Raw genomic sequence first — 19,739 nt, forward strand, 5'->3', positions numbered from 1 at the left:
AGAGGTCATAAAATAGTTAATCGTTTATCCACAAGATACATATTGTTTTTAAACGTTCAACTACAGTTGAAAAAATTAATTTCCCTTTCAATGTGAATTGATGAATATAACTGAGAAAGGAGTTTGACTGCTTTACATAGACTCAACATGCAGTTTGGGCTAAAATGTTATGGTTGCCAGTTTATTGAGTAAAATTTTAACACAGAGGAGCAAATAACTGCACAACAATCTTCTGGATCCGTCAGTCGAGACAGAAAAGAGGAGCTCAGTATGCGTTCTCCTTTACACACACACACACACACGCACGCACGCACACCCACACACGCACACAAAGAGTAGCTTTCTTTCTTTTTTTTTTTTTTTTAAGAGCGGTCACCTTCAACATGTTTTTAACACTGATAAATACTTTTTTTTCTGCAAATAAAATCTCAAACAGAAGTACTTTTTTTTTTGTTAGGTGCAACTTGTGGTAAAGCAAGGAACAAAGAGCAAAAAACAAAGAAAAAAAGAAAAGCACAGTCACCTTAATGCTTAAGACCAATACATGTCAATGTGCTGCTCTATCGGGTCCTTCGGAGCTAAACGGCCCTCCCCACATTTCACGTCAGTACTGCGGGTCTGCAGTGAGCACGACCCGCTTAAAGTGCGAGCTGGTTGGGGCTGGGGAGGGGGGCTTTTAAAGTGAAAGAGTTCCCCGCATGAACCTATTAGCTTATGTCTATGTCACCGTGGTTATTATAGTAATTAATCAAAAGTGGCTCAGTTAATTATTACTCGGTACAAAACGGATACATTGTCGGCATGTCTTCGCAGATCGTGTAAAAAAAGAATATATAATTTTCTTTTTTTTTTTTTTTTTAAATACAACCGTTATCTACGCCTAGACCTTGGGAGTATCACTTCATCTTTGCAGTCTGGTCATTTTTTTTCATTTTCTTTTTCATTTACAAGGTCGGACAGAATTTTCATTAATACGATGGTTGTCTTTTGTGTTGCGATTAAATTAAATGACAAACAAAACGGATGAATTAAAGAATAGCAGGATGCTCGGGTGTTTTAAGGGAACGCCGGACTGTCCTGTCCTGTCCTGTCCTGTCGCCGACTGCGTGTCAGCGCCGCTTCTGACCTCGTCGGTCCGGGGCCTCCTCCCTTCCACTAGCGTGCCCACGTTTTATTTATTTTTTTCCGTTATCATTTTGTTTTTGACAAGGCATCAGTTGAGGCATTCCAACATCTTGGCACTAAACAAAGTCCCGTCTGTCTAGGGGGAGGTGGGGGAGGCGGAGGGGGGAACGCTCACACCACAGATTCTGGATAAAGGATATTCTTCTCTTCAAACGGTTGTATACAGTACATTCTCTCCTTCCGACGGGGAAGGAGGGGAGCAAAAAAAAGATAAAAAAGGGAACTAGAGAAAGAAAACATTGAGATATTATTCTGTCTTGAACACTAAAGCAGCAGCTATCAGGGAGATAGAGGGAGGGAGGGAGGGGGGAGGAGAGAGAAAGGATCTCAAGTGCTGGATCAAGGGAAGGTAGAGGGGGGTGGGGGTGGGGGGGGAAGGTTAGAGTCATAAGATGAAAAGAATCAGACTAAAAGTATCCTTAGAACACAGGCATCCTTGTCCACATCCAAACACCCCTCTTATCCATCCACCTGCGTCACCCCCCCCGCGCTCCCAACAACACACTACGCGTTCCAACCGCCGATAAAGCCCTTGGCACTTGGTTTTGTTTTTCTTTTGGACAATGATAAAAGCTTCAAGGCGGGAGCGAAGACTCTGCAGGAAAGGGTGGAGTGGAGATGGAGGGGGGGGCGGGGCTCTGCAATAACACTTGAGTCGACCTCGTCGTCCACCATCACTGTCCCGCGCTCCCATTGGTCCTAAGAGCTCCGATCACACTCTGGATGTTCTCCTCAGGCACCTGGGAGAAAGGCAGGGCACAGGGGTGGTTTTATTTGATGGCGGAAGAACAGCGAGTGCAGCCGACACAACGGACCCTGTTGTTTGAGCAGAAACTCAACCCACTTGTGCTAAGATCAGAGGTAAGCCCGTTCCTCCCCTAAGCCTCAGCAGAGAGTCGCTGGATGAAAGCCACACTTATGCTAAACCCACTTCAAGTTCAGCACGGTCCTGTTTCCTAAAATGTGCAACCCACAATGCACCACACTTATGCAATATTCGTAGCTAACCACTAGGTGGTTGGCTTAGTTTATTTCTATACATTTGTAGCGGCATTAGCTCAGGGGGTAGAGTGGGTTGGCTTGTAACCGCAAGGTTGCCGGTTCGATCCCCGGCTCCTCCTAGCTGAGTGTCGACGTGTCCCTGAGCAAGGCACCTAACCCTAACTGCTCCCGACGAGCTGGCTGTCGCCTTGCATGGCTGACGCCGCCGTCGGTGTGTGAATGTGTGTATGAATGGATGAATGTCAGGCAATATTGTAAAGCGCTTTGGGTGGCCACTGGTTACGAAAAATGCGCTATATAAATGCAGTCCATTTACCATTTATATTCATATCAAAACGGCACAGAAGACATTTAATCATAAGAAACATGTTAATAGAGCAAACCTTCCGTAATGTATTCATGCGTTACACTTAATACATTTGACCTCAGCAATTGTTGTAGGCGTTCCATAAATGCAATGATGATTTAAAAATTCATGCCCACACTAGCATGACCAAATCCATATTTAATATCACACTGCGTCCAAGTCTGTGTCTGTTGGCACTAGTGCGAAGAAGAAATGTAGAAAACAGGACACAGAGCCGAACAGAACGGCAGCGTTCCCCTCTGTGTGCCGCTCTGTTCTGTACGGGTAATGATTAGCCAGGTCAGCTCACCAGGGCGTGGTCGAACTTGAAGGTGCTGATGTAATAGGCTGGAATGTCAGCGGTCGCCAGTGGTTCTGAGATCTGGGCCACGATACCGCACTCATCTGGGGAAGGGATGCAGAGCGGAGAGTCACACCACGCCGTCACCAGTTCACTATTATAAATCATTCACCTCGTTGTTGATGGATCGTCAATAAACACCTTTCTACTTTTTTTTTTTCGCCGCGGTGACGCTCTTGTAAATAAAAGGAGCTTTGCATCAGTGGGGGAAAAAAACAGGGCTGAATAAAGGTTAGACACAAAACATGGATCACTGGAGCTGAATGCCGCTCAGCGACGGTTCATTAGAACAACACAGGCTAGTCCAGATAGCACCTGCTTTCAGAGAGCGGCGGAGGTTGAGTGATATAAATAAAAGCGCGCTTCCATTTGCGGTCGTGTGAAAAATAAGATATAGCGATTTTTCCCCGCACCACTCCCACGATTTCTATTCTCGGGTTCCAGGAACAATGAAAATGAGTCAATAGGCTTTGTAGCCCCGACCGCCTGTTGGACTTGTCTTGTTTGAGGAAAACTAACAACAATAACAACACTTCTTTCCTAACATGCAGTTTTTTTGGGGGTCTTTTTTATTATTATTATCATATAGAGCAGATTTGGGTCAAGCTGCTTTATTGAAGCTCTCGGTTAAGTCATCCATATCCAAATGATTCCGTCCAACCATTTTTTTTGTAATAGACAAGCTTTCCGTCCAATCAGAAGGCTGAATCACTGACTCACCAAATCCCAAAGGCTGACCGCCGATGCGGACCATTTTCCAAAGCTCCCCGGACGCACTGGTGAAGAGGACGTTGTTGGGGAATCTGGAGGAGATACATAATGCAGCAGTTCACAGGGCTGTCTGGGAGGACGCTCTGTCAGGATTCAGCGCGCACGCCTCAGCCCCTTCTAACACAGCTCCTCCACATGGAGAGGCCGGCAGAGGGGAATGGATGACCCATCGCTGTAGGGGGACTCACCTGCTTAAGAACCACACAGAGGGCTTAACGCACACCAGGCCTTTCTATCTCATTATATATATATATTTTTATTTATTTTATCAAAGACACAAATGAATGCAAGATTATCGTTTTCCCAATGCAAATTGTTAAGCCCAACAAACATGTGTGCATGAATTCTGTTTGGCATCTTGATTCTTTTCATATCACAGAATTTAAGTATAAATGTTCATCTTGTAGTCTTCAACACAGAATTCTGGGCTTACTTCCCTTCTTGTGAGGTAGGGGTGTTCTTCAGTCAGAGTTTTATATAGGTTGTGTGAATGTATGTTTATGTGTACACAGGCCCACCTCTATTTTTGCAGAGGGGGGGGAGATTAGCTTTGGGGAGCATTGTGTGTGCATGGGTGTGTGATGAGTGTGTGTATCCTTGTGCTTATATGTTTGTTATTATATTCAGTATTTGCTTTTTATTATGTTTGTATTGTTTGCCATTATTTGTAAGGAGGACCCCCTCGAAAATGAGATGGTACATCTCAAGGGGCTATCCTTGAAATAAAGAATAAAGTTCTTCAGGGTTGTTCTTGACTTCATTACTCCAGCCATGGAATAATGTATTGTGTAATGTATAGATCAACCTAACAGGGGAGGACCAAACCAAACCGCTGGTGGTGCTTAGGAACCTCAGCTTTGCCTCGGCACCATCAGCATCAGCACCCCTAACGGGACAGCCCCTAAGCGGTTTATACCATGGATACTAAAGTTACCACCCATTGATACGAGTCACTTTAAGCTGACTTAATCAGCTGAAAATATTCTTCTGCGGTGCTTGAGCATCTTTTTTTTTTGTCAAGGGAACTGGTCGATTGCTGTAATTTACTTTTGTTTGTAATGTTTTGCAAAAATACAGCACTTACTACACGGCAACTTACTAAAGAAACAATAATTTGTCACAAATATATCATATTTTTTCTTATTTGATTTTTGTCTGTTATTCATAGCAGCGGCCCTTATTCATACCGTAGAATACCATGAATGACCATCAGAATAGAGAATTCAACAAAGCTATGTAGTAACTGGATATAATGGTGTAATTATTGGAATTGCTATGTGAGTAATCGATTATCAGAAATGCGTTTCATTAGAAAAATCTGTAAAACATTATAATAATAATAAATAGTTAAATTAATAAACAATAAATAACATACATTTATATTTGCATGAAGTATAAATAAGCCTGACATTTTAAGTTGGTTCGCAAAGTGATTGATAAAATAATAAAGAAATCTGACCAATCAGAAACACGGACGGCACCTGTAATAAATGCATCCACAGGGCTCTTGTTTAATTCCATTACGCCTCACTTCAGAAACTAATTGGAATTAAAAAAAGGTGCTTGTTAATGACACACTTTATTAAAACAGATGAAATTGGATTTTAGATGAATTAATGACTTAAATATTTATATTAATTAATTGTTTAATTGCGCCATTGTTTGCAGTATCAAAAAGACTGTTGCGGTTTCCAGAAACATTTAATTCAAAGTAGCCTATAGTAATTATTCAGGGAAAACATTTTAGAGCACCATCATTTCTCGGATAACACTTAGGCTGGTGAAAGTCTCTTCACTGGGCATTGTGCGGCCCATTTTAAATGTTCTAGAATATATCTGCAACTTATATAGTACTTATTAGTGCTGTTTGCTCATGCTTAGGGGCACCATTGGTTTTGTGCCGCTTCAAAGAGCGACTTCTACTTCTTCTACTACTTCCCGCTATTTCCTTATCAAATTGCTATGGTTCCAGTCAATCATAACCCACAACGAAAGACATTAATAGGGCCTCAGTGAGGAATAACTAACCGCATGCTTTAGCAGGGCACATTTTGTCCTCACCATAAACATTTTAATTTGAATGAACACGCACAGCAATTCCCACATGCTCAAAACCCTGTCTCAGTGAGACTGCAGTTCTGATTCGGAGTACATCTGTCATGACTCAGTATCCCCAGACTTTTCCTTCCCATCTGCAAACAACAAGGTTTGCCATGCTTCTCTGCTAGTTAATCGCACATCTAGCACTGTGTGAACCACACAAGAGGGTTGGATGGGAGGTGGGTGCTAGGAAGTGGGGGAGGTGGATGCTGGGTAGGGGTGGATGGGAGGTGGATGCTGGGTAGGGGTGGATGGGAGGTGGGTGCTGGGTAGGGGTGGATGGGAGGTGGATGCTGGGTAGGGGTGGATGGGAGGTGGATGCTGGGTAGGGGTGGAGATGGGAGGTGGGTGCTGGGTAGGGGTGGTGATGGGGGTGGATGGGAGGTGGATGCTGGGTAGGGGTGGTGATGGGGGTGGATGGGAGGTGGATGCTGGGTAGGGGTGGTGATGGGGGTGGATGGGAGGTGGATGCTGGGTAATGGTGGATGGGAGGTGGATGCTGGGTAGGGGTGGAGATGGGAGGTGGGTGCTGGGTAGGGGAGGATAGGAGGTGGGTCGGGGTAGAGGTGGGGCTGGCAGAAGGAGACAGACGGGGGTGAGTGGTGAGGAGGGCATAAGCTCTCTCTCTCTCTCTCTCTCTCTCTCTCTCTCTCTCTCTCTCTCTCTCTCTCTCTCTCTCTCTCTCTCTCTCTCTCTCTCTCTCTCTCTCTCTCTCTCTCTCTCTCTCTCTCTCTCTCTCTCAAAAGCCGCTGTGTCACTGGCGCATAAAAAAAAGGTGCACGGAGCCAGCAGCCGCTTCTCCATCGCCTAGCAACCAATCACCCCGCTTGCTCCCGGGCAACACACTGCAAATTTGCTTTGTGCTTCGGCGGTAGGAATAATGCGCTGCTCCGACCCTCGTGTCGTGACCGCCCGCAGCCGCCGAGATGGTGGGCTAAATCAATGTTAGACCTGCGGTTGTACTTTCATTTATATACCGACAGTCCTTTCGAAGTGATCATTTATTGTCTTGTGAATCTCAATGAGCCAACATGTCAGTGGCAAACACTAGCATAGGATGCGCATCTCGTCTAGTTAACCTACTTGGCGGGGCCATGTCTCAAAATGTACCGATGACGGGTCTGAATCTCATGCTGTGTGTGTCTCTCCCTCTACTTTCTCCTGCTGACCCCGTACACTGACCTTATTTACGCCTCATGGTGGTTTCTCTGGCAACGGTCCCCCCTGACAACTACGGGGGACTGGACCATCAAAAAGATCCCTATTGTTACAGTTGATACCCCCAAGGTATCAGGGGTTGCTCCTCATTCCAGCGTGCACTACTGGACTGGACAATCGCATCGTATGACTTATTTATTCAACCAATGTTTCTCTTTATTATCTCTTTATATAATAATAATAATAATAATAATAATGATGATAATAATAATTATTATTATTATTATTATTAACAGTGGACGCTTAAGTCATGTCTGCGGCGTACTTTAAAATCCCTATTTGTCCATTTTTATCGCTTTATTTTATAGACCCATTTATTTTAAAATGGTGCGTCTTTGCTGCGTTTGACCGGGCATCGTCGATGATAACCCGTTGGTTCATCAACCAGTGGGGGGGTAGAGACGGGCTGCAGTGTGTGTGTGTGTGCGTGTGCGTGTGCGTGTGTGTGTGTGTGTGCGTGTGTCACACCTCTGGGCCGTCTGCTCGTCCATGACCAGGGAGATGTAGCCCTCGATGAGGGAGAAGGAGAAGAAGCGGATGTAGCTGGAGTCCTCGCCGGCGCCTCCTCCCGCCTCCTTCGGCCTGCGTGGGGGAGAGAGAGGCCGGCGTCATCCGGCGGTCTAATTATACCCAGGTATTATATCACCCGCCCCGACACCACAGCGGCGGCGGCGGCGGCGGGGACTCCCGCTTTCTAAAGGTTGTTCCCCATCAAAGCGCCGTCGGACCCTGCCTGGTTAAACTGTGTCTCGGATCGGCTCCTGGAGGCTCCTGGAGGCCCCCGGGGCGCGACGCGTGATCTATCACGAGGTATCGAAGGGAAGCGTGTGTCTTTTAGTGTTGCCGGCTATAAATGGCACCGGCTGTCTGGGTCTGGTACGATGGAAAAAGTGAGTGTGCTTCCAGGCCACTATTTATTTTTTTTCCGCCTTTCTTAACAGGGGAGATGAATTGAATGGTGTTCTTCTAACGGTAAACATGGCGAGCCTGCTTCTGAATGTGTATTTCTGTGTTTGTTACTCGTCTTTGGGTAGGTTCACTTAATCATCATTTGAAAACTATGTCTATAATGATCAAGGACTACAACAATCAGTTTCAAGATAATCAGGCCAAAAGAAAGTTCAGCCTGGGTAACAAAAAAACACTGTAATCCATAATCCGACTCCGTAACTACGGAGACCCCTCGAGCATTCACAGTTCTCCGTCGGGATGTCGGCTACGCAATACAATTTGCTGCCCGATCAAACCCGATCAATCTCAATCTTAATATGCTGACTACTAACCATGTAAATAGTGTTGAAAAGAAACTTCGAAAAACTTTTCTAATCTTATTTGGTGTTTTATTGGTCCTTAATGTGCAAAGTAAACAATGTACAAAGTAAATAAGGTGCAAAGTCAAACCGGGAAAAGTGATTCCGGAAATTATTTTGTTAGAGGACCAATCACAGCTTGCCGTCCGTCTCCGTTGCCTCGACGGATAGTTAAAAAATATTGGATGCGCACGTAGAGCTACGGAGAGGGTCTGCGACAGGCTCTCCGTCGGCGGAGAGAGGGCTCTCCGTGTCTCCATCCAAAGGTAAAAGGCTTAGAGCGAGCCTAGCCTGGCTCCTCCTACCCTGGCACATGCCCCGCCCCCCCACGGCCCCCAGCCTGAGGCCCCTTACCCTCCAGAGTAGAACATGACGTCCATGAGGAGCGTGGCCACGGAGGGCAGGGTGTCGGGGTCCAGGCTGGTCACACAGAACATGTTGCTGGGGCTGGAGAGAGGGTGGATGACCGGGCGGGGCACTACACACACACACACACACACACACACACACACACACACACACACACACACACACACACACACACACACACACACACACTTTAAGACACATTTTAAGATAAATCATCAATTTATCTTAAAATATTAAATAAAGTCAAACAGTGTTTACTTTTACATGTATCTTCATCTAATCTATAGAATATACTAAATTTGAATGGCTCAGCCTGCAGTAGTACATGGTGAGTAGTGTGCATCGTCATCACTGCTCCGTACCATATAAAACTAGCCCTGAATTATCTGGTTTCAAACAGTGTAGGCCCAACAACAAGCGTCAACCTAGAACACATTTTCGTACCACAAGAAAAACAGCATCAAATTGGACAAGATTAACAGAACAAAGTCAAGGTAGCTGAATGTTCTGCCTTCTGAAGCGTGCTACATTTCAGTAAAGGAGAGCAATGCATCGCAATTATTGTGCTCCGAAGTCTCAGAACGAATGGTCTGAGTGAATGCAAAACTTTTTTTCACGTAGCTGCTCGGTATTTGGCAGCTATTCAAAAGGAATATCTGATGCCTCACCTAGAGAATATCTCAAAAACGGACTCAATGAAATAAGATTCACCACTCATAACCTTGTGTTCTGATAACAGTTCGGTAGCTACTTTGCATTCTTGTCCTTGTTTCCATGTTTCATTTGTAATTATTTCCATGTTTTGCGCAATCAAAATGTAGGCAAGTACAACAACTGCCGTCATCCACAGTAAACGCTCCAATCAAAATGCTCCATCCCGATCGGCACCGCCCGACTCTCTGCTGGATCACTGGTGTGTCCGGCGTCGCTTACCGAGTTTGGGCTTGACGAAGCCGTTGGTGACGCCCAGGCTGTTGGCGGCCACCGTCTCCCCGTTGACCACCCGCAGCAGGGTGAACTCCGAGGACAGCGTGTGCATGACCATGGGCAGGTCTCGTTCTCGAACCTGCGGGCCCGAGAGGGAGAGGCGCCACCGGAACATGAGTGATGTGTAAAAAAGCAAGGGGCTACACATCGAGTGACATGAAGGGCCGAGGGGTTGAAACAGTTGATTGAAGTGTATTCTGTTTGCGGAAATGCTACACACTTTTTGTCTCTCTACAAATCAGACGCTGTTATAAAACACAGTGGGAGAGGTGGCAAGGGCGGTGACCTTTTATGAGAAAAAAAAAATTAAGCTTGTTCATTTTCCCTTTCTTGCTAACATAGTCTAATTTGCATTTTAATAGCTTCAAAATTGGAAAACTTATCGTCCTCCAGTTCTCCAGATAGAAAGGGCTGCGACACAGCGCTTAGGAAGACACTTCAGACCCCTGAATAAATAGCTGGGACTGCATTACACACGGCGCAGAGGCCAACGTGGGGGCCCAAGCCTAGAGAGAACTTAATGACGTTATATAGACCCTGATAACATAACGCTCCCAATGATGATGGAAACCTTATTCAAGACACACACACACACACACACACACACACACACACACACACACACACACACACACACACACACACACACACACACACACACACACACACACACACACACACACACACACACACACACACACACACACACAGGTGAATCTATCTAACGGCGAGAGGGAGAGAGAGATTGAGACCGGGAGGGGGAGAGCGAGAGTATGTTTGGACACAGCGTGGTGGCGTGTTCCCCCACAGAGCCCGAGTAAGACTTCATCTCATTTGTAGTTCACCAAAGCCCTGTGGGAGTGGGCAGCGCTGTGGCTCGCTGGAGAATGAATGCACTCTACTACGGGGAAGTGGGCACAGCCAATCATGACATCAAAAGATGTCCTATTCAAGAGACGCACACGCAAACGCACACATGCAAACACACACATGCAAACACAGCATGTTGTAGCACAAAGAAGATAAGAGCAAGGACAAAGCATAGTGTATAGATATAAATATACATCTAGGGCATTCGCCAGTGTGCAGAGAGAGTGAGAGTAACTCACTCTCTCTCTCTCTCTCTCTCTCTCTCTCTCTCTCTCTCTCTCTCTCTCTCTCTCTCTCTCTCTCTCTCTCTCTCTCTCTCTCTCTCTCTCTCTCTCTCTCTCTCTCTCTCTCTCTCTCTCTCTCTCTCTCTCTCTCTCTCTCTCTCTCTCTCTCTCTCTCTCTCTCATATCAGACACACCAAGCACAAGCAAAGCAGGGATCAAGACAGAGAAGAAAAAAGAACGAAGGAATGAGAGAGAAAAACAGGAAGGCAGGAGATGTACGCAGATTCAGGAGCCGTTAGCCGCGGGGACGACAGGCAGGATCAAGGTATTATGCCTCCTCCCCCCGGAGCTCATCTTTCTATTACACATGCAATCAAGGTATTGTTGCATAGCGAGGGAAGAAGAGAGGTAAGTGGGTGAGAAAGAGAGAGAGGTAGAGAGAGAGAGCAAGAGAGAGACAAAGAGAGAGAACAAGAGAGAGACAAAGAGAGAGAAAGAGAGAGAGAGAGAGAGAGAGAGAGAGAGAGAGAGAGAGAGAGAGAGAGAGAGAGAGAGAGAGAGAGAGAGAGAGAGAGAGAGAGGTCAGCATGTTACCTGGAATTCTCACAAGAGGCTCATGCTGATCCTTCTTATGCAACCAGCAAAAAGATTATCATCAACGTGGGTTGTTTTGTTTTTATTTCAATAAACAAGCTGAGCCTGCCTCACCCCCCCGCCCCCGCCGGCCCCACCACCCCCACCCGAGCAAAGCAATAAAAAGAGGATTCCATGCTGCAAATAACAAGGCTCCGCTCTGAACCGTGCGAATAAACCACAGTGACATTAATGAAAAGAGCAACATAAAAACAAAAAAATAAAACCTGAAATGCGGCACCCCCCCACCCCGCCCTACACCTACCCCCTCAAGACACAGGCTTGAGGGCTATTTGGTTTTCATGTTCAGACCCATTGCAGGGATAAAAGGCGTTTTCAACCTTCTGCAGTCACACAGAGGAGCACCACGTATAGACGGGCCAAGCTACGCATGGGGTCTTTGAGGGAGCTGTAAAGGCATCAAACGAGAGCTTCATTTCCATCCCCAAAAGAAAAAAAGGGCTTTTTTTTTTTTTTTTTAAACCATCACACACGCTCTCTTTAACAGCACTGAGGAGCAGAGCACAAAGCACACGTAAGACATGGCCCCCCCCGCGGCCCAGAGCACGGAGCCCCGCACTCACCAGGATGAAGTCTGTCTGGTACGTCGACAGCATGAACACAGAGATGTTGTGGTCGGCCAGCGGCGCGATCACCGACTTGGCGATTTTGGTGACTCCTATTGGCTGAGAGTTGGCCGCGTTCCCTCCCCCCGACACCACGTTGAGGGCCAGCCACGTGGCCTCGGCCACGCTGATGTGCTCCGACTCGGGCAGCTCTGAAATCATACAGGCGGAGACGTTGTTATTCACCCCACACGTTTTCTAGTGGCCTGTGATGCACCCAGTATACTGAGATACACAGTAAACTGACGGTTGTGATGAAGGAAGGCAGTGATAACTACACTGTGGATGATGGTTTTATACTGGCCTTTTGGGTGAGGGCTAGGTTTGAACTCATACAATACACACATGCATCCGTATGACATCTAATGAAATGCATCTTTAAAATTCTGTTTTAGCATTACACACGTATATGGTACACTGAAACAATGGATGAACGCAGTAGAAAAGCATTGTGTTGTGGACAGCAGAGTGATTTAAAGTGACACTTATTGCTGGCGGAACTGACTGAAAGTACAGAAACAGTGCCAACTGAGGACATCAGCCTCCTCTGCTAAGGAGTCCTCTCCATCCAGTTTCCATGGCTGGATCAAATTGGGTTAAGACTTGTAGGGAAATCAAAATCAAAACCAATAAGAAAATACCCCTGCTAAATAGGTTTCTGCTCCCTCGTGATAAATATTGTCGAGCAAACCGGCCACTGTGGTCTTTCAGCCCACTGAACGGCCTTGTATCATCCGTTGATGTTGTTAAAACTGTCAATACTTTATCATCAGAATCCTTTTTCTTCTTCTGTGCCTTCGCGGGCCATATTGCTTTCGGCCGCGCCTCACGTGGCGCTCTGCAGAGCGGAGCACCAACACCCCCCTCGGAGCCTTCCCGCAGGGCGACGCAGAGAAATACCTCAACCTGTTACACAACAGTCTGTGTATCCACGGCAACCGACGAGGGCCAGTGATGACATGGATTCGCTACCTCAAAAAAAAGAAGTCCCTTGTGTGAGGCAGCCATGGTTATATGTAATGACACAGGCGCTGAAGCAATATGTAGTCAAACACCGTGGGTCAACACGCGTGCCGGCGAGGCCTCAGGACCACACGTTACATAACGTGGTCTTTTTCCCTTTTTCTCGGTTGCCTGATGTGGATGGGGGGGGGGGCGGGGGGGGGGGGGGGGCGTTGCCGCGGCAACCTAATTGCCCCCGGAGAGGCCCACCTTTGAAACCTTCCTCGTCCACGATGATGGTGTAGTCCTCAGGGGTCTCGGTCAAACTGAAGAATTTACACCTGTGGAACCGGAGAAAGATGAGAAACAGTTAGGTACATGACGTTTTTGAGATCAACTCAGATGGTGAGATAGAGGAGGGAACTTAAGAGACAACCTGCTTTTGTGTGTATAGATATTCAATAGAAGGCACGATTTATCATCTCTGGGGTGTAATCTATATTGATGTTCATATTGCCTCGGTAATAGTCAGCAATGAGAGGCGAATAGCTGTCTATACTTCTGACTTTGCCAAACTGAATAATCTATGAGCAGATCAATCCAAGACTGCAGATTTCACTTCTTCTTTGAAGATTTAGCCAATTACCACAAAAAGGGTCCACACATCTTAACGAACACTGTGGTATTACACTTTAAGTTTCCTAGAAGTTAAACCTCTGCATTTAAACACGCCATTTAAATGTATGTTGCTTTTTCGCAAAATGGTGCAATTACATTCAGAGACAGGATTTTTATTATCATATTGATGTTGGAAAAAAAACAAAATAAAAATGACCTATGGTTTTTCATTCACAGGATCCTCATTACTCGACACTGGGCTACTCAATGCTGTCATTGAAAATGACATTGTTTTGGAATTACCTACTGGCACCTCACACAATACAGGCCAGTACAGGCCACCATAGTCTTGGAAAAGGAGGGGTGAGTGGGGGTGGGATTCAGTTGTTGATTGCAATCTGCAACCTCACCGCTAGTGGCTACCGACATTTTACACACTGGACCTGTAAGGGGTAGGCCTACGAAAGAGGCCGATGCTTAAACAGGGTGCATTCATACAGTTGAATAAGCAACAGGAAACAGGAGAACAAGTATGGCCTCTCAGAACAAGACAACACCTACATACATAACCCATTTTGCGTTGCAGTGTGAAGACATCGCTAACATTGGTGCCAGATGGGACCAGCGAAAGGGAGGCGCGGCTGGTGCTAAAGTGTTAACAGGCTAACGCGATGTTCCCCCCATAATCACCCTTTTACAAGGAATCCCACAAGCAATCCATTTTTGGAAGTCACACACACACACACACACACACACACACACACACACACACACACACACACACACACACACACACACACACACACACACACACACACACACACACACACACACACACACACACACACACACACACACGCATGAGTCAGGTGTGCATGCTGTCAGGAGTGATAAGGAGGATCACTAAGGTTTACCATCAAGTGAATCATGGTCCCTTAGTCAATGTGAGAATTACCACTGATGCAGCAAAACACACACACACACACACACACACACACACACACACACACACACACACACACACACACACACACACACACACACACACACACACACACACACACACACACACACACACACACACACAGATATGGTGCTGCTCAGCTAGCTCAACAAATCTTTCTTTCAAGAAGTTGGTGTCAACTGCTGTGAGAGGAATTTGTGAAAGGCCAGTAATCTGTTCTGCCTGAAGTTTATGGAAAACATAATCCTTTCCACTACATTTCGTCTCTTTAGATACGCTTGGAGAAACAGACCTTTTGGATCTATGCTTAAGCATATTGCTGGTTATGGTTGTTTGTATAGTACTGGTAGGTACGTCCCTACAGAGTACACATATGAACAACATATAAAAGAGTTAAGACTGCTGGTCACAGTTCTAAAGGTTGGAAAGCATTATCATTCAAACGTTTCACTGTTTTCCCCACACTAAAAGGCAGTGTGGACTGTGTGCACTCCATAGAGAATGACCTTATACTCAAACCTGAGAATAAAACGCATGATCCAACTGCTCGGTGCAAAATGCACCCGGGACCAAATAGAGAATTTCATCATCTTAACCACATTGGGAGAAGGTCAGTGATTCACATGAAGACCACATTGTAAGGGTAGCTGGAAACACATACATAGGACTACCTGATGATTTGGTCCAAACTGTTTACCAGAAGTATATGACAAACACTTACATGACATCAGACTTTTTTGGAAGCCTACTGTCATGAATACCTCTGAACTTCGCTTAATGCATCCGAATAACGCTTTTGTTCATCTATTGCACATCCTTCTTTAGGTTTCCAGACTACATAAACAGAGCTACCACACAATTACACTGTGTTGGTAGTTTTAACAGGCGTGGTGTCCGACAAAGTGGGTGCCATCCTTTTATTATTGAGCAGGTGCGTTGCAAACACTACATAAGTGATGGATGTAAACAGTTATTTGAATGTGGGGCGTGGGAAGGGGGCACTCAACCCGATCCCCAAGCAGAAACCCAACACAATTGGCCACTGATTGCAACGCCTCCTAGACCCAATCAGGGTCTAGACCCTGATTGGGCCTAGACCCAATCAGGGTCTAGTACATGACAAGATGCTTTGCACATTAAACAGCTAAACTGTGCATAACACTGTGCAGATTCTTCACAGGCGGTGGCTGTTTGTTGAACGTAAACAGTTTGCTTTTGGCTTAAAGGTGTGAAGAATTTGATTGGATGGAACATTCAATTACTTTCACGTTATTCAAAATCAGCTGCCAAGTTCCTGGAAATGACTCATCTACCTCGACCCTACTCGACCTTACTGGATGTTCACAAGCAATGTTTTTTTGGTCTTTATTAAGACGATTGCTTGGCTACTACATATATTTATGATTAGTCACCCTTCAAATATTATGACATTGTTAACGATGGTTCATCAGCATTCGCGTCCATTCAGAAAGCAGAGAGAAGAATGAATGCCTGTGTGTCCAAGGTCAGCTGAGTCAGCCAAACAGCCAGCATGATACGCACTCTAAAGCACATGCAAGGAACTTGACGAGGAGTCTCCAGATGAATATCCATCACTGTGTTCTGCTCTGTAGTGCTTTGAGCCACCTGACAGCACAGCAACACTTTGGTTCGATTGGCAAAGCCCTGCACAGATACAGCCCGACTGCTGTTACAAAGAGGTGCCTCCTCACACAGCCCCCAACTCTAGATATGGATCGATTGAGAACAGAAAAATACAAAGACAAAGCAAGAAAAAGTAAAAGGAGTTGGAATCCTTGGAAACAGACTCAGAAGTCATCTCTCACTGTTTCAGCTAGATGGACCATTGTAAGGAAACTAGTCACAATTTAAAAAAAGGATCCTGGATCATTATAGAAATAAGTAGAATAATAATACATTTCCATGTTGTTCAATTTTCAGAAGACAGTTGTGGCCTTAGCAAAGAAGATAGGAGAATTGCATTGCTGAAGGTATCTTCTGTAATGTGCTTAGTGCAGTGTGTGAACTTTCATAATGTGAAAACTTGTGTTTTCACATTACGTCACTGTCATGTCTATGAAAAGACATTGCCACTTGGACAAGATGAAGACTATATCCTCTTCACACTCATTTTCCTCCTCCTCAACAGCATACATATTCAAAATGTATTCCAATAGAGTAGTCAAATGTTATTCTGGAAAGAATATCATGTGCAATATATAAAGCCAATATTGTCACACATTTCCAATTATTCAACATTTAACAAGGGTAGGTCTGTTTGTCTCAGTTGGTTCATCACATAATGATCAGTTATTCAGTCATAAAATGATTCAGTCTAAAATGTAATCCAAATTGGCAGTAGTTATAAAAAATAGTTTTGCCAGTGTTTTTGAGTGAAATTAAATTATATGAATCCAAATTAAGAATGGTGAACAACAAAGATAATGAAAGCAAACCATGGACACAAAGCCTACACCACAAAAGGAAAGGTCAAATGCAACGATTACTCTTAACCATAATTTGCAATTTACATTGAGCCCTAGAAGTAAAGGAAAACACGGGAGAGGATCAGATTCTGCTTTGCAAACCCATTAGGGGTTAGCCTGGGAGGCCTACATGAAGGGGACTCGACCATTGTACCTTCACATCATCCATGCCCGGTAGGCCTACTTCAATGAGATCACTTGAACACACACACACACACACACACACACACACACACACACACACACACACAAGGCCAGAAGGCTAAAGGTCAAGTGATATAAAAGGCTTACGGGGGATTCTACAATGATGAATTGGAAAAATAAAATAATACAGTTTCTGAGAAGACTAGAAACAGATGTGAACAGGAGCCTGTTTTATCATTATTACAAACACTGGAATGCTGACCGAACAAAATGAAATTATTTAATATACAAGACTAAGATGTTTTTCATAGAAATTCAAAGCATCTGTGTTGCATGTTCATTTGTGCTCTATTGCAGAATAATCAAGGAGATATTCTACTGGATATAGTGTTCCTCTCAGATTAGTATTAGGCCCAGTAGTGCTACTGAATACTGTGACCGTAGCTATCTTCAAAAATACGATCTTCAATAAAATAATAAGTATTGCATGGACTCAACAGATACTTATTAGTCAACCAATCATACATTGGTTTACTAATATGTCATTGATCTTATTACCCTCTGTTAATATTGCCACAACCCACCATCATAGAGCGAGAAGGCCTTAAACACCTCACAAATAAAGTATACTACAATATAGGCTAGCATTACTGTTAATGCTTACAGTACCATTTGTGTTAGCTATATCAAAATATATTGTGCTTTCATTCACAACAATGAGATAGAGTTAAATGAAAACAAATTCACAAGATTAAATGACTGTTATTGTAAAACAAAATATTATTATAAAATGTTTAATTATTTATCATGTTGACAGGGTTACCAATTAATCAGAGAGAACGATAGTGTCCCCATCAACCATTGAACCATCTTAATTATGTTGGGATATTTTCAAGAAAGTAACTCAAAACTCCTGTTAGACTCTGCATCCTCAGTTCAATGTAAGAAGGTTGTGTTTATTAAAGGAAAACAATGAGACGGCTATGTGCTCTCACACCCCTTCGCGTCGACCCAGCTAGTCTACAGATGACACAAAGCTACTACAAAATGACACCACAAAATAAGGGTAAAAAATAAGGGTAGGCCTTGCAACTGGTGCAACATATTTTCAGTCGCTAATAAACTATCTTTTAATCAGACTTGAACTGGGCCAAGAATTTGGCTATTTTGACCAAATGCAAGGCATGTTGATGCAGCCTTGCCACTAGTTTGCTGTAGTGTTACGATACTCCTTTGGTAATACATGTATAACTGCAGCACAAGGAGAGGTAACACACATGCATTGTTAACGTGAATCGTGTCTGTAAAAACACTTACCTAGTTTTAGAAGCCAAGAAGGCGAGTTTTATTAATCCATGAGTGCATATCTGGATACCCTCCTTCTCTATACTCGCCACTTTCAAGCTGTGTTCTAGTATATGTAGCTCCATCTTTTACGTCTTCTCATTGGGTGAACAGCTAAAAGGAAAATCTATACACTTTTAAATAAGCATCAATAAATAAATAAATACACACATATGGCTAAAGCTTATTGAAAGAAAGGGAGAAGAGGGGGGAATAAAGAAAGCAATGAGGTAAACCGACCGACCAAGTGTCAAGCCACCCGAGTCCAGCCTACAGCGCCGTTGTTTACTTTTCCGGTATTGCTCTTTCAAAGTACATGTCACAAGGTGTGGAAGCTGTGCTGTCAGCATATTCTGTGAGAACATGTTTGCAGATGTGCACAAATATCTTCAAATATTTAGCCTCCCTCTAAAATTAGCATATCTAAAAGGGAGGAGCAGGCGTAGATACGACAAGAGATGAACTATAGACTCTTAAATAACCCCATAAAAGATTTGCCGTAATAGAAGGGCAGTCATATTTTAATAATTTAAAAAAACAAAAGGTCAATAATTACATTTTTCATTTGCACTCAGTATTCACTATTTAGGCGCATGGGGTTATCAAAATGACAAAATGTAAACGGTATTTTCCGTTGTTTAGCTTCAATTTCCTATTTAGTGTGCCGCTTTTATTTTGAAGACAACATTGTTCATCCAGGAACATCTTCACTGTGAGTTTCCAAAGGCTTGACGCAGTTAGTACAACAGCGAAACAGAGGGCTACTGGACCACCCCATGTTTGCTCCCCGATTGGAACAGCTAGCAGCTGGTAAGAGTGAAACAAACAACTTGCCATTCGAAATAAAGGGGAGGATCTGCAGACTGCTGATGCATGTTGGGTGTTGTGGTTTCATATTTGTCAACACAGATTCATGGTTGGAAAAGTCTAAAACATAGAAATATGATATAATATAACATAATTATATATCATAACTATAAGCTAATACAATAATATATCATATCATACATAATATCATACAATATTACATTAAATTATATTTCAGTTTCTCAATAAACAATAAACAATAATCCCTGAATTTCCCCTATCTAGTCAAAAATGTAAAGATCTTTGTTCTCTATACATATTCCCCATTGAGTTTTGTTTGATGCATCATGTTCTTATTTTTTATTTTTTCATCAACCACTAGCTAAATCCTCTCCATGGAGGAAGGAAGCAGGGTTTTAATTAAACAAGTGC

At 44.2% G+C, this 19,739-nt stretch overlaps 1 protein-coding gene across 1 annotated transcript; it reads right to left on the reverse strand.

Annotated features, from left to right (window-relative positions):
- Positions 1-166: 166 nt before the first annotated feature.
- Positions 167-18,749, reverse strand: castor2 (cytosolic arginine sensor for mTORC1 subunit 2). The gene is made up of 9 exons (XM_084474005.1): positions 18,474-18,749; positions 13,215-13,285; positions 11,961-12,154; positions 9,596-9,728; positions 8,648-8,771; positions 7,452-7,565; positions 3,615-3,697; positions 2,844-2,938; positions 167-1,925 (listed from the first exon to the last, which is right to left on the reverse strand). Exons 1-9 carry the CDS (start codon positions 18,584-18,586, stop codon positions 1,860-1,862), a joined length of 993 nt encoding a protein of 330 aa, XP_084330131.1. The 5' UTR covers positions 18,587-18,749; the 3' UTR covers positions 167-1,859.
- Between the last annotated feature and the right edge of the window lie 990 nt (positions 18,750-19,739).

Source organism: Micromesistius poutassou (genome assembly GCF_964030765.1).
Source record: "Micromesistius poutassou genome assembly, chromosome: 10".
NCBI lineage: Eukaryota > Metazoa > Chordata > Actinopteri > Gadiformes > Gadidae > Micromesistius > Micromesistius poutassou.